The sequence below is a fragment of the Schistocerca serialis genome, chromosome 5 (genome assembly GCF_023864345.2).
Source record: "Schistocerca serialis cubense isolate TAMUIC-IGC-003099 chromosome 5, iqSchSeri2.2, whole genome shotgun sequence".
NCBI classification, from domain to species: domain Eukaryota; kingdom Metazoa; phylum Arthropoda; class Insecta; order Orthoptera; family Acrididae; genus Schistocerca; species Schistocerca serialis.
Window position 1 is genome coordinate 721842425 of NC_064642.1, and position 16091 is coordinate 721858515.

At 37.7% G+C, this 16091-nt stretch overlaps 2 protein-coding genes across 3 annotated transcripts in view; one reads left to right on the forward strand and one right to left on the reverse strand.

Annotated features, from left to right (window-relative positions):
• LOC126482364 (ubiquitin carboxyl-terminal hydrolase isozyme L5) overlaps positions 1-15281 on the reverse strand; it is an 86002-nt gene extending 70721 nt beyond the window's left edge. The window contains exons 1-2 of the mRNA XM_050106448.1: positions 14960-15281; positions 2884-2947 (exon numbers count right to left, since the gene is read on the reverse strand). Of these exons, the coding sequence (XP_049962405.1) occupies positions 2884-2947; positions 14960-15035 (140 nt within the window). The 5' untranslated portion in view covers positions 15036-15281. The remainder of the gene's footprint in view (positions 1-2883; positions 2948-14959) is intronic.
• Positions 15282-15319: 38 nt separating this feature from the next.
• LOC126482363 (histone-lysine N-methyltransferase 2D) overlaps positions 15320-16091 on the forward strand; it is a 182378-nt gene continuing 181606 nt past the window's right edge. For both annotated transcript variants that reach the window (XM_050106446.1, XM_050106447.1), the window contains exon 1: positions 15320-15512. In XM_050106446.1, coding sequence (XP_049962403.1) covers positions 15439-15512 — 74 coding nt within the window. In that variant the 5' untranslated portion in view covers positions 15320-15438. The remainder of the gene's footprint in view (positions 15513-16091) is intronic.

Sequence of the window (16091 nt, forward strand, 5' to 3'; positions counted from 1 at the left end):
CCACTACGTGAAAATTACTTTATTCTGAGTTACCATTTCATCTTTAAATTTTGTTTCTTTCTGATACCCAAACCCAGCAATGCGGTGTACAAAAATCCTTGGTATACTGGTGCTCTAAAACATTTAGTGAAGACATTTACTGAAGCCATAAACATTTAATGAAGACATTTGTTGAAACCGTAAACATTTAACGAAGACATTTGTTGAAACCAAACTTTCAATCCCTATGACAAAAGGGTAATTTTTATTTATTTTTTTACAGGCAGTATTATGTCAATCTTAAACTCTTATACAACAGCTGTATCACCTGTGTATGAGTTTAAAAAAAAAATGTCAATCAGGGTGTTCACATGGGCAAGGGGGAAAAAAAAAAAAAAAAAAAAAATCCTGGATTTTTCCCGGATTTCCCGTCTGAAAATACACTTTCTTCCGGGTGAAAATACACTTTTTCTGCGTTAAGTGACAGTATACTTTTCCTCGGCACTGTAAAACTTATCAATCCTTAAAATGTTTATGGTTTTCTACACAGACGTAGAATTTGCCAGCAGTTTAGAAAACGAAACCCAGGGAGGGAAACACATGTTCTGGAAAGCTCTTTGATGTGCAGCAACATGTACGCTGCATTTTTTCATGTTATGGAGGTATAAATTCGAATTCCACCAAACTCTGCATGTTACTTTCCGAAGCGATGAAATCGAGATTGCGACGTGCTTTTGTAAGCCAGTCGTAGCTCATGTCACGTGATCTCGCCAGCTGATCACAGAATAGGACACGTGATGTAGTCAACCAATAGCAAGATCACTCTTAAGTAGTGTGAACACACAAAAAAGAAAAGTTAATGGTTTAAATTGATATACATAGTGATGCTACAAGAAAAACAAAGCTTTCACAAATATCGGTATCTAAGATTAATAAGCTGCAAGAGAAGCTAAGCTTCCACATATAACGCTGATCTTTTTGCGCGTGTTACACTTTAAGATATATAAAACAAATGTGTCAGTAAAATTTTTAATAACGACATATATGTCTGATCTTCTCGGCTCGAAACTCTTCTACATGGTCGTCCTCAAAGAGTTGATTTTTAAATGAGAGTCAGAAGCTCTGCAATTTAAGAAATTCATTGTATATTCTCGCACACAGGTTATCTTTCGTAAAAGGAAATTTACTTTGAAAGTAAAACTTTTCAAACCACCATTTGCAATATTTTCCTGTGACCTGTTAGAAATTGGTTCGTTTCAGCAGTTGCCAGAGAGCGCCAGGTAACAGGCGTCACTGCGCCTGCGCAGCTATGATGACACAGGAAGCCCGCATGTTCATACGTGTAAAACATTAAAAGATCTTGCATTATGTCATAAAAGAAACAAGACATCAAAGGATACTTCAAGAGCATCAGAATTTCGTGAGCCATGCTAAAATGCATAATTCGGCTTAAAGTGCACATTTGTATGTCCAGATTCGGGTGTAAATTTTCTTGAGTACCAGTTCTGTATTATGCTTGGTTCTTTATTATGGCATAATGCCATACGAGATAGAAGACGGAAAACGTGCACTTGAAATGCAGCGAACAGTTGAAACTAGCAACAGTGTAAAATTAAACACTTCGTTTCAAATAAATTGACTGCCTCAGCACAAAAGATTAATAATAGCCAAATCTCTTTAGCAAACCGACAAAAATAACTTCATTGTTCTGCAAGGCGATTAATGCTTGACTGCCAGAAAGGTGGAAATAAAACCTGAAACTAACAACATATTTTAGCCTTTTGTAATTATGCAAATGTATTTTAATTCATTTGGTAGCTCCCAGCCACAGAAATCCATTTTGTTTTCATTTAATGTGAGAGCAATGAACGAAGAGGAAACAGCAAATTCACTAAACCTAAACACAGGTCACATGGAGACTACCCACTGCAACTCAGACTACTCTGTGCATCAGCCCCAGATCTACAATATTTCCGAACTGGAGCAATTTAGATAGTGGCGCCCAGCCACACATCTGTAGCCAGAAGCGGGAGGAGGTACTACTCATACGTGACTCAACTGTGCATGCGCTAGAGCCCGCACACAGGTGCTCAAATGTAAACAGTTGTCACGTCACGCTCATCGGAAGCAATTTGTTTTTAGGAAGCACTGCATATTCTTCCTAAGCCTTTGACTCACTTTGGTTGGCAGACACTTGTGTTTTGTTGTTGTTTATGGTACATTTCCTTTGTGACTTAAGTTTTATTTTCATCGCCCCCCCCCCCCCTCTCGTTCATGTTTTGTTACTGCAGTGTTATTCTGCAGAAGCAGGATACAGTAGTACCCTTCTTACCAGTCAAAATAACAAAAATTTAACTGGTAAATAAAACAATGAAAAATTCCCGGGTTTTTCCTGGATCTCCCGGGTCGTATACACCCTGTTAATGTACCCTTTAACTTGACTGGGAAAGAAGAATTTCATATTTAAGAGTGACGGAAACACCAAGATACATTTATATGAAGATAGGCATTTAGAAAACACTGAAAATAATTAACCTGTTAGATAAAACTACTTAAGAGCTAACAAATCCATACACGCACTCACACCCCTCTGAAAGGCGATATTATCCAAGACATAAGGAACTTCGTTCTTTTCACCTGCCTGCTGTTCAGGGCCTCGTCTACTTTGTGACCATCTTTTCATCCTCACCTTTAAGAATGAGATACATGATTTAATAATGATAAATTTCTTGTGCTTGTTTTGTATACAAGCTGTGTGGGAGCAGTCATCATACAACTGTGTAACAACCAGAACACCTACTTACAAAATTAAAAACTAAAAATTAAACACAATTATGTGTTTCCGCATGACACAGTGAATGGATAATTAGTGAAATATTCATACAGCTTAACAAGACAACTTACTTCAAATTCTCAAACTGTTCTGCATCTAGACTCCACAATTCTTCTACTTGGACCCCTTTAACACCTGTAAAAATTATTAATAATGTTAACTAGTACCTATTGTAACACAATCCATGATACACATTTCAGCAACCACTGCAGTTTAAAACAAAATGTAAATGACGATGTACTCTAATTTGTCAGATGGCAGTGTACACTCCTGTTTCATCACATATGCAGAAATTATAGCAGATGAGTTTTGTCATCCAAAAAACTTATTAAATTTTAGCAATGATATTATAGTTGAGGTGTATATAATTAGTCATTTAACAAGTGATTTGCTCTTGTTGTGAATAATGGAAACAGAAGTTTTGCTTGGTCATTTAACTTCTGACCTTAACCCAAATTTAAATTTTATATATTTATAGGGGAAAAAAATAAATAAAATTACAACCAATTTCAGAAAGACTAACTAATTGGTGAAGATGAAATGAAACCATGCAGTCTTCAATACCTTTGCGGGTCATTCCATGTCAAGTCACCCAGGCCTTGACACCAACCATGTCAGATTTTGATGAAACTTGGTACAATTACTTCTTTTATCATCCTGAAAGCACTTGTAAATTTTTTTTGCTGGATCTCTTATAGTTTTTTTTAAATAAATTTTTGAAGTTTTTAGATTTAGCGTTGTTTCAGCAGTCGGAAATCTTAACTTAAATGTGTCCTCACAACAACAAAAATTTGTATGTTAAAGAATACTCAAGATATCAGTATGAAATTTCGGAATAAGTTTGTGTATTATATCTAAATATTAAAAAAATTACCATAAAGATATATTAAAATCTTCCAAATGTAAAAAAATTACAAGTAGTTGTCGGTTTTTTTTGTTTAGTTTTACAAAAACTGCAATATCTAGAGTCTCAGACCTGATAGAAAGCTCAAATTTGTTTTAAAATACTCTTAATTATATAGGCTATTAGATAAAAGAAAAATTATGTTGGCTTTTTAACCTGTTCGATAGTTATCTAATTTTTTAAATAATATTAATTATATTTTAAAAATAAAAAGTACCAAGTGACTTAGACACCAAAAATAAGTTTTTGCCTTCTTGGAGTAACAATGTATGCTTGGATTTTGTTTTGTTATTCCTGTGTTTTGAAGTAAAAAATTATTACAGTGTTAAATAGTGCTTGGATAGTATTTTATTAAGTTTATTCGAACTTTCAGTAAGTACTGTTACTCAGTTTACAGAGATTCTTTTCCAATATCCTATAAAAGTAACCAGAACAGTAATCAGACCAAAAGTGAAATCAGTATGTCAGATATTCAAACCTGTAGCGTAGGGTTATTTAAAAAAATCTGACTGTTTTCAAACAACCTACACACCTTCAAAAAAGTTACAACCGGTACCTGAATTGAGTGAGGAAGAAAAAAATTTAATCCACTTACGATCTGGAATTAATCTGTGTGAATTTAAGAATATATGTTCACACCACAGCTACTACTTTTTAAATGTTTTTGAAAAGTATCAAACAACATGTGTAGACCCACTAAAACACACACACACACACACACACACACACACACACACACACACACACACACAAAAAAAGCCCATCAAAAGTCGTTGAGAAGTGTAGGCTTGGATCTTTCTAAACAATTACTGACAAAAAATAGTAGCATAAAACCTGGACAAAAGCTTTGGTCAACATGCCGTAACTTTTGTGAGGAAAAATTAAGAGTTGAAGTCAATGAAAGTGAAACAGATGATGAAGTCATGGTTGAATTAGAATCATTGGAATCCAGAAATGTATCCCTCGTACAAACAAACATTGCTCTTGATAATTTAGGTTTAACACCGATAAAGTTTCGTGACTTGTCAGAACAAAGTAAAGGGTCTTATTTTAAAAGGAAGGTTAGTAGTATTGAAAAGACTGCAAAAAAGGCGGTTTCAAAAGCATTAAAATATGATGCACCAAGTTCTGATGATGACGAAGAAGATACAAGAAAGCAAAGGATTTTGATGTAATGATTTCTCTTATGAAAGAGAAGATGTCATCTGTTGGAGGTATAGAAAAATCCAGATTCTGACCTTGGCTCCAGATTCTTGGAGTCGAAATAAAGTGATGAAAGACTTTAATGTAAGTGAGTACATGGTGCGACAAGCTAGAAAGCTAAAATCTGAAAAGGGTATTTTGGAAACGCCTGGTCCAAAAAAAGGTAAAACTCTTTCTGAAAATACAGTAAGACTTGTAACAGATTTTTATGAAAAGGATGAAAGTTCCAGAGTGCTACCTGGAACAAAAGACAAAGTAAGTGTTCAAAAAAATGTGTACATGCAAAAAAGACTCATTTTGTGTAACTTGAGAGAACTCTATTATTCTTTCAAATGGGATAATCCCGAGGTAGAAGTAGGATTTTCAAAATTTTGTTTCTTGAGACCTAAATGGTGTATCCTTGCTGGTGCTGCAGGCACACACATTGTATGTGTATGCAGTATCCACCAGAATGTTAAACTATTATTGGATGCTGTGAAAATTGAAGAATCTTATAAAGACCTAATTAAGATGCTTGTGTGCAACACGGAAAACCAAAACTGCATGCTACATCATTGTGACAGCTGTCCTGCAAATGCTGCACTAACTGAGTACTTAACTGAAAAACTACTAAGTTAAGATTATGATTTAGAAGAAGAAATTGTAGTCAGTCAGTGGGTTAACACAGACAGGGCAGAAATGATCGAACAGTCTATCAGTGTTGAAGACTACATTTCTTTATTGGTTAGGTCATTGGAAAACCTCACCCCGCACTCGTTTATAGCAAAATCCCAATCAGCAGCCTTTAAAAGATTGAAAGAAGACCCACCACCCAAAACAGCAATTATTGTGATGGATTTCAGTGAAAATTATTCCTTTGTTATACAAAATGAGATCCAAAGTTACCACTGGAATAGAGGTGGTTATACTCTACACCCAGTTGGAGTTTTCCTACGAAATGAGGAAAACAATGTTTTTGTTTCCAACCACTGTTTTATTAGTGATGACCAAGAACATGACACTGGTTTTTTTAACTTTGTACAAAAAGAAATTACAAAGTGGCTGTCATTACATCACACTGACATTGACTCAGTTCACTACTTTAAAGATGGTTGTGCTGGGCAGTTCAAAAATAGAAACAGTTTTAAAAATTTGACTGAACACTTGAGAGACTTTAATTTGAAGGCCCGACACTCTTTTTTTTGCAACAAGTCATGGGAAGTCAATTTGTGATGGCCTAGGAGGAACTATTAAAAGAATTTTAAGGAAAGCCAGTCTACAGCTTTCAGATGAAGAACAAATAATGACAGCAATCAATGTGTACAAGTTTTGTGAAAAAAATATTGAAAACATTCATTTTCACTTTATTGACAAAAAAGAAGCTGATTTGCTACAGTTAAAACTAGAAAAACGTTTTTTTAACAACCCGAACCATTCCTGGAACAAGAAGTTTTCATAACTTCAAACCACTTCCAACAAACAACCTTGAAATTAGAAGGACTACAGATAGTGTAAAACCCTCCTTAGTCTTTTCTTTCCATTTTTCTTCTGATTAGGTCCGTGTTGAACCATGCAAATCATGATGGTAACTGGTACTTTGGACAGGTAAAAACAATATTCAATGATGATGAAGATGCAGAAATTCTATTTCTACATCCTTCAGGACCAGCTGCATCATTTTATTGGCCTGAAAGAGAAGATTCTTGCATAGTAGACACACCTCAATCAAGCGGCATTGGAAGAATGTATTACTTCAAAAAAGACTGTATCAAAAGAACTGAAAGCTCTTGGCTGAAGTGGAAAAACAGTCTGAATCAGCATTAATGTTTATTAAAAAGACAAAATTACTCAAAAAATTCAATGTTTCAAGCAATCAGTTGGGTTATACAGAAGTGTTGTAAGAACACTATCTTTGTACGTAATTCTAATGTAATCTACTATAATTAATAAACATGTTAAAAAGCCATCATTATTTTTGTTTTATCAAGTAGCCTATATGTTTAAGAGTAAATTAAAACAAATTTGAGCATTCTATCAGGTCTGAGACTCTAGATATTGCAATTCTTATAAAACAAAACATCCGTTAAAAAAAAGAAAAAAAATACATATACATATTTTTTCATAGAAAATATTAATATATTTTAATAGTATCATTTTTATCTTCAAATATGTATAATAAATAAACTTACTGCAAAAATTCATGATGTTATCTAAAAGAGTTTTTAAGATAAGCAATTTTAAAGTTTTGAATACAAATTAAATTTACCATTTCCGAAGGTTCGGAAAATGCAAAACATAAAAACTTTAAAAATTTATAAAAAAAAAAACTATGAGATACAGCAAAAAAAAATTTGCAGGTGTTGTCAGGATGGTATTAGAACCATTTGAGCCAAATTTCATGAAAATCTAAGGAGGTGGGTGTAAAATTTATTTTTTATTGGGTGATTTGATATGGAACGACCCTTGCCCTTTAACAATCAAAACCTAAAGGACTTCATAAGAAAAATGTGGGAAATCAATCTGTTTCTCCTGCAGTATGATCTAATGGATAGGACCAAGTAAAAAAGTAGGTCAGGAAAATCAACAATAAGAAAGTGGTAAAATACAGTCAGGTTGGGGAAATGTGTCAGCCAAAAGCATCTAGAGCATCCCTAGTGCAATTCCTGTGGCCTGAGCTCAACTTCTGCAGCTGCCAAGATTGCCTCCCATCCCAGATGGAAAGAGGTAACGAGACCACGGTGCAAATTTCAAATTTTGGTGAATAAACTTCTTTCTCAGATAAAATGTGACTATATGTGCCACGTGGAAGTCGTCAACTAACAGCAGCAAAGGTAATGAATACTCAGAGCTTCAGTGGTGGCTGCAAAGCAGTGAAGTTTGGCCACTCTAAACAGAAATGACAACAGGTTGGGGTCATCTCGCCTGAGAAATTGGTCATAAGCTGAGATCAATATGGAACTGGTAAAGGATAGCAGATTCCCTTTGGGAAAGGTGGAGGAAAGGTTGCCATGTGGCTGCAGACCTTTTATTGCTCTTAGTTCATTCCCAGTGCCCACGGCGTGCCATTCTCTGCTCCAAGACTCCTAAAACTGAAGACCTAATGCCAAACCTAAGTTGGTTTCCAGTATCCCCCACATTTGTAAAATTTCCATCATGGTAACCTCCTTTGATAACTGATCAACAAGCTTTTTCTCCAGTATCTCAATGTGATTTGGGGTACACATGAACGCAACGGGGCTCTCAGTAATCTGGAGGTCAGAGAGAAGATGTTCTTGGCCTGTAGACTGCTTAGAGTCTCACTGCAAATAGGGAAATTCTTGTGGAGTCGAGTGCAAGTATACAGATGGCTCGATTAACAGATAACAGCTTTGCTATAAAAAAAAAAAAACACTGTCTGTATTGTTGGGAGTGCTGTTAGTGAACCCCCAGAATGTAAGGTGGCACAGGCTACGTGATCATCAACCTTATAGCCATCAGTGAAGATGACTTCTGAACTAAAAAATTCAACATGAACTGAGAGAAATGTGTCAAAATGCAGAAGGGTCTACTATTGCCTTTGGTCCAATGACAATATCAGAAAAGGGTAGACTGCTAATCACCATTTAGCGGAGATGGTGAGAGACAGATACACACAACAAAAAGACTGTCAAACAAGAAAGCTTTCGACCAAATGATCTTCTTCAGCATTAGACAAAACACACAAACTGACCACTGTAGAAGGCCTTTTGGACAAAAGGTTACTTATTTGACAGTCTTTTCGTTTTGCCTCTCTGCGACTCAGCACCTCCTCTATATGATGAGTAGCAACTATCCTTTTCATCATATTTTTACATTCCAACCTGGATTTTCCAGTGTTTAAGAGCACTATATGCGATAGAAGGCTGAAGCGAAAAACAGACTGGTCAGAATAAGAAAGATGTAGGAAACTAAAATGGAGTGAAGAAAGGAATGGTTACTGTGAAGAAATGCCGAGGCTGAAGAAATTAACATAAATTAAGGAAAGGTGGGTGGTGAAAGCCAAGGACATGCTGCAGCGCAAGTGCCAACCTGCGGAGTTCTGAGAAATTGGTGTCTAAGGGAAGAACCCAGGTGGCACATGTGGTGAAACAGACATCTTTTTCCAAAGCTGTTTCACAGAGGAAGACCGCACTGCAGTTCCTTCTCTAAATCCTCGCACAAACGAAAAAATGGCTGACATCGAAATAAGTGTCCAAGGAATAGAAAAGCAACTGGAATCACTCAACAGAGGAAAGTCCACTGGACCTGACGGGATACCAATTCGATTCTACACAGAGTACGCGAAAGAACTTGCCCCCCTTCTAACAGCCGTGTACCGCAAGTCTCTAGAGGAATGGAAGGTTCCAAATGATTGGAAAAGAGCACAGGTAGTCCCAGTCTTCAAGAAGGGTCGTCGAGCAGATGCGCAAAACTATAGGCCTATATCTCTGACGTTGATCTGTTGTAGAATTTTAGAACATGTTTTTTTGCTCATGTATCATGTCGGTTTTGGAAACCCAGAATCTACTATGTAGGAATCAACATGGATTCCCGAAACAGCGATCGTGTGAGACCCAACTCGCTTTATTTGTTCATGAGACCCAGAAAATATTAGATACAGGCTCCCAGGTAGATGCTATTTTTCTTGACTTCCGGAAGGCGTTCGATACAGTTCCGCACTGTTGCCTGATAAACAAAGTAAGAGCCTACGGAATATCAGACCAGCTGTGTGGCTGGATGAAGAGTTTTTAGCAAACAGAACACAGCATGTTGTTATCAATGGAGAGACGTCTACAGACGTTAAAGTAACCTCTGGGGTGCCACAGGGGAGTGTTATGGGACCATTGCTTTTCGCAATATATATAAATGACCTAGTAGATAGTGTCAGAAGTTCCATGCGGCTTTTCGCGGATGATGCTGTAGTATACAGAGAAGTTGCAGCATTAGAAAATTGTAGTGAAATGCAGGAAGATCTGCAGTGGATAGGCACTTGGTGCAGGGAGTGGTAACTGACCCTTAACATAGACAAATGTAATGTATTGCAAATACATAGAAAGAAGGATCCTTTATTGTATGATTATATGATAGCGGAACAAACACTGGTAGCAGTTACTTCTGTAAAATATCTGGGAGTACGCGTGCGGAACGATTTGAAGTGGAATGATCATATAAAATTAATTGTTGGGAAGGCGGGTACCAGGTTGAGATTCATTGGGAGAGTCCTTAGAAAACGTAGTCCATCAACAAAGGAGGTGGCTTACAAAACACTTGTTCGACCTATACTTGAGTATTGCTCATCAGTGTGGGATCTGTACTAGGTCGGGTTGACAGAGGAGATAGAGAAGATCCAAAGAAGAGTGGTGCGTTTCATCACAGGGTTATTTGGTAAGTGTGATACCGTTACGGAGATGTTCAGCAAACTCAAGTGGCAGACTCTGCAAGAGAGGCGCTCTGCATCGCGGTGTAGCTTGCTCGCCAGGTTTCGAGAGGGTGCGTTTCTGGATGAGGTATCGAATATATTGCTTCCCCCTACTTATACCTCCCGTGGAGATCACGAATGTAAAATTAGAGAGATTAGAGCGCGCACGGAGGCTTTCAGACAGTTGTTCTTCCCGTGAACCATATGCGACTGGAACAGGAAGGGGAGGTAATGACAGTGGCATGTAAAGTGCCCTCCGCCACACACCATTGGGTGGCTTGCAGAGTATAAATGTAGATGTAGATGGTCATGACTGTCATGTTGAAGTGCATGCTCTCCAACAGGATACAATGTGTTACTAGTATACACCCTCTGCCTATACCTACTCATCCTAATTGATAACTTGGTGGTAGTCATGCTAATGTAAAATGCCAAACAGTGTTTACTCAACAGTAGTACCAGAATTGGATGTGACAGCCCAGGAAATCTGCCTTTGAACTAGGCTGGTGGGGTAAGTATGTCTAGTGAATGCTGAGGCAAGAATGGTGGTGTACTGCTGTAAAGATTTGCATTTGAACAAATACGTTTGCCTCGGATGCCAAGACTGTATGGGAGGGAATGCTTCACATGGAAAGGATGGCAACTGCCAATATTTATGTACCGCTATTGTTTGTAGGTTTAATCTGAACAGATGTGTGTAGCTGGCCTTCAGCGGTGACGAGATCAACATCAAGGACAGTGCCATACTAATTCGGAATAGGATCATCTGAATTTTAACTGGGAGAACGTATTTAGAGATTCCAGGGATTTTAACAGGACGGCCTCACCACAAGTCCATACCCCTAATATGTCATCAATGTATCTAAACCTAAAACTGAGGCTGATGGATCCCAGGAAAGCCCCTCCAAGAAACCCATGAAAAGGCTGGCATACGAAGGAGCCATCCTGGTTCCATGGCTGTACCCCTGATCTGTTTATATGTCTGCCCCTCAAAAATGGAGTAGTAGTTGGTAAGTTGATAAAGGTGTGCAGGAAAGATGTCACAGGTTTGGAATCAGGTGGGTGCTGACTCGGGAAATGGTCAGTAGCAGACAGACCACATGTGTGAGGGGTGTTGGTACAGCGGGAGTGGCGTAAATGGTGACAAGCAAGGTTTATGGTGGGAGTGGGGTGGGCGTGGATTTAAAAAGATCTGGGAAATAGTTGGTGTTCTTAATATAGGAGGGAATACTTCGTACTATGGGTCACAGGTGTTGATCATTTAAGGCAGATATATGTTCAGCAGGTGCTTTGATGCCATCAACTATGGGACAACCAGGATGATTGGGTTTGTGGAGCTTAGGTAGATGATAAACGGTTGGGGTGATGTCTTAAGGAGGGACTGTAGGTCAGTTTGAATCACAGGGATTTTGATGACAGATGCTGTACATAGAGGTGTCAGACAGCTGGCGAAGACCTTCACACACACACACACACACACACACACACACACACACACACACACACACTCTCTCTCTCTCTCTCTCCTGTCGGTCAAGTACCACAGTGGTAGATCCTTTGTCTGCTGGGAGGATAATGACAGACTCATCAGCTTTTAGAGAATGATGAGCCTGTTCAAGGTAGAGTTCTAACGTCAGTTTTGCTGATGGAAAAGTTTTGGAACTGGGTTGCTAAGCAGCATGATTAAATGCAGATTTAGGGCTGAAAGTGAGGCCTTGGATAATAAAGATAATTTGGGAGGGGAGAGTGCTTCAGACGAGAGGTTGAAAACAAACTTCGGTTTATAGGATAGTGGTGGTGGTTGATGGTGTGGCTGTTTAGGGAGCTGCAGAGGGACAGGAAATACCACTGTTGAGGTAGTTTCAGAGAAGGTGCAACAGCTTTTTGAGGTGAAGTCTGGCATGTTGTTGCAGTTTGAAGTTGGCTTGGTAAATGATACCATCTAAGGAAACGCGTGGGACAGGATACTGAAGGAGGTGAGAAGTGCAGTGGAAATGAAATTGGCAGATGAGGCACAAAGGTCATAGGTAAGCCAGCAAAATGTAAGATATTGCTATATTTGAAAAGAATTAAAACAGAGATCTTCAACTGGTGCTGGATGGAAATGTGGTAGAATGCTACAATGCATAACATTATGAGGAGTGTATGCTGATAAGACAAACTGGGTAAACAATATAACAGAACTCTCTCAGGAACTATGATCTGCGCGTTTTGCTCTGAGAATCAGTTCTGAAGTATCTAGAAGTTGGCAGAATGATTTACTTACGGTTACTTCCAGTCACTTGTACCTTATAGAATAGTTTTTGGGGTAAAATTAATAATAAATTAAATGAACTTGTTACATTACAGAGAAAGGCTATTCGAATCTTGTCACACAGATTTAAAATGATTCGCTGAAAGCCTCTACTCAAAAAGTTGCATATGCTTACAGTACCCTCCCTGTGACATATACAAACATGATGTTGACGAGAGCTAATCCTGGAGGCCTGTAAACTAATAGTGATTACCATAGATTTAACATTCAAACTTTGGGTCCCTCAATGTAGAGTGAGTAAAAATAACTCTTACTCAAATGTGTGAATCACTTTGGTGTCATTCTTCATAATGCACTGTGAACATACATGAACAGGCTGGAGAAGGAAACGGCTTTTAGAACAGAGTTAAGAACATTTCTAGTTGGCTAATGTTTCTACAGTGTAACTGGGTCCTTGCTTATTGCTAAGTACTTTTTAATCTTTTAGCAGGTGAACATCTATGCTGTGTGTATCTTTGTACAAGAATGTTTCTGCCACTGATGTTCTGTTTTCCGTTTCAGATGCATTGCAATACACCTCTCCTCAGAGAAGAAACTCTGTTGCACAATAAGTGGTGCTGGATATAGTATTGGAAAGTGCTCATGTGTTTACATTGTTCCTCAAGTGTAACTGAACAAATTTACATATTATCGTTGTATCACTGCTTATATTTACTGTGCATGTTGTAAGCTCCTCTGACTACAAGTATCTGGTTTTCTTTCCAAATCATATAGGTCTAGCGAGTAAGATGTCTAAACTAGTGTTAATGGACTGGTCTCACTTGCTGCAACTGCAAGGTTCATTCCCCATCCAGTCATCCTCACTGGAAGTTTTCATGGCTTTCCCAAGTTACTAACACGGGTGCTGGAATGGTTTCATTAATCAGGCCACGATTGACCTCCTGTTCAAAAATACTTTCTATAGGTTGTATTATTTCTGTAATGTATGTGACATAACCTATACTGCTGCACTGAATGGTATAAGAATGAATAAAAAAATAAATAAAATTTCTAATCACCGAGCTTTTGCATTAACTACTAACACACCTAGAAAACCAACTCCTTTGTTTTACGTATCATTAGGTAATCACATGGAGTGAAAAAACCTATTAATAATATTAATTCAATGATGACATAAGGTTAAAAAACATATTTGAATCTCTCAGAATCTGAACACAAAGATATTTTTCTGCCTCCTTGGTCAATAATTTCTGCTAAAGTTTTACACACACACTCGTTAAACTTAGCGATGTGTAGTTCACAAACTAGTTCAAATTAACTATTATGGGAGGAACTGCTTGGACTGGTCTTTCTTTTAGTGAACTATAGTTCTTCTACTCCTCACTTTCCCCACCTACTAGAAGCTGCCATGTGCATCGATGAATTTGCTCTCTCTCAATACCAAGTACAGCCACTTTCAGGGCCTAAGCGCCCATAGTTCTGAATTCTTAATGCTGAACTGCGTCTGTTTAAAAGACTGAAACCGTTCTATTAGTTCAGTTCGAGCTTCCGTTCTCGACTGTGATACATCAGAAAACATAAACCGTTTTGTTAGTTCACCTAATTCAGTTCAGGCTGCAGTTCTGAACAATGTTGGTTTGTAAGTTCCGTTGCTGTGCATCCGTCTCCAGTATCTGCATCTAAATATGTCTTTCCCATCCTAAAATTAATTTTTGTGAACATTTAAATAAGAACAAGTTTCCAGACTTCACAAAATAATAAAAATTAGGAAGCAGATAAACGCTCTTGGTGACAATGAGAATAGGTTAACCTGGGTCAAAACTGAAAGAGCTCAGCTCATGCTAACACAAAAAACCTTAGAAACATGCACATCGTTTGTTTCTAAAAGTCTTTCAATTTTTGTACAAGGTAAAATTCGAAATCTTGCAGGCTAATTTATTAGTTTAGGAGTTTTTCTAAGTGGTCTTAGTTACTGATACTGTGGAACTAGTTCCATAACTTCATTTGAACTAGTTCAATAAGAACTACACAGTTCCGTACAGAGAATTACTTTTCCCATATCTACTGAAATATATCACTGTTATGGTGAAAACAATTTAAATCGCTTGTAATTCACAAACAAATCTTAACCGACTTCCAAATGCAAAAACTGTTACAAATATCAGATTTGAAAGATTGACGACATAGGATGATTAAACTACAGAGGAGGAGTCTCAAAATACTATTAAACTTTCCTGTACGCCTATATTTCACTCTTTCATGATAGACACAATAAGTGTACTGGAACATGCATCAAGTGATTGAAAACGTGAAAAAGAATTGTAATCATATCGCAAGTTTAGATTTTGAAAATAATATACGCACGTGACAAAAATCGTACGGTTTACTTACCAAATTCCTTTATTAGCTCCGTAAACACTCCCGGGTCACTTTCAATAAGACACCAATTTCCCGCACCGTCAGCCATTTTTAAGTGAATTTAATTCACCTCACCATGACACAAACATCGGGATACTCACTGTTCGCCTGTTCGGCGCAGCCACAATATGGACAATTTACTCAAAGATAATATTACACCACAGCAGTTAAAATTAGACTGTTTCACATATTTTACTTTTTTTAATGAAGAAGCTGAAGATGGAAATGTGAAATTAAAGAGAACAGTCTGTACCACAGTTACAGGTTTGTATAAAAACTAATTCCGGGCGTGTGGAATGTTTTCCTGGTTTGTAGCTTTGGTTATAGGGAAGATATCACGAAGATTTGTTTTGACGGATAATCACACTGTTTCCTCAATTGTTGTGCCGGACACTGTTGTGGCGTGTTTTACGTAGGCATTGTGCACAGCGGTAAGGATAAAGAGCAAATCAATGGCGGAGAATGCGGATGGAGGGCCATTACCCCCTGGATGGGATCGTAAATATGACCACAGAACAGGCAGATAGTGAGTAAACTTAATTATAATTGACCTGCTGTAGATTTATACTTGTTTACATTTATTTGCGTACCGTCATCAGTATTTGATTTTGCTAAAGCTATACACAAGGTCTTTGTAATACAATTACTAAACTATATCTACATCTATACTGCGCAAACCATCGTGAGGTGCATGGCAGACGATATGTAGCAGTTGTTAGGGTTTCTTATGTTCCAATCATTTATGGAGGGCGTGAAGAATGATCGTTTGAAGGCCTCTGTGCGTGCAGTAATTCTGATCTTATCCTCACAATCCCATTGAGAGCGATACCCAGGGGCCGTGCATCCCCAGAGTAATCATTAAGGCCGGTTCTTGAAATTTTTTTAATGGTACAAGTCGTATCACTTCAAGCAAAGAGGGGCTACCCTCATAGTCTCTGACGTTATAGGATTTAGCATAGGCCTATGTTAAAGTTCAGGAGTAAGTAAGAAATACGTATTTTTTTGTTTTCTCCGAAAAATTGTCGCCCCTAGATACAGGCTTCCAAAGATGACATTGTGAACACCAATTTGAAGATGAAAATATCATAATTTTTTTTTTTAAATG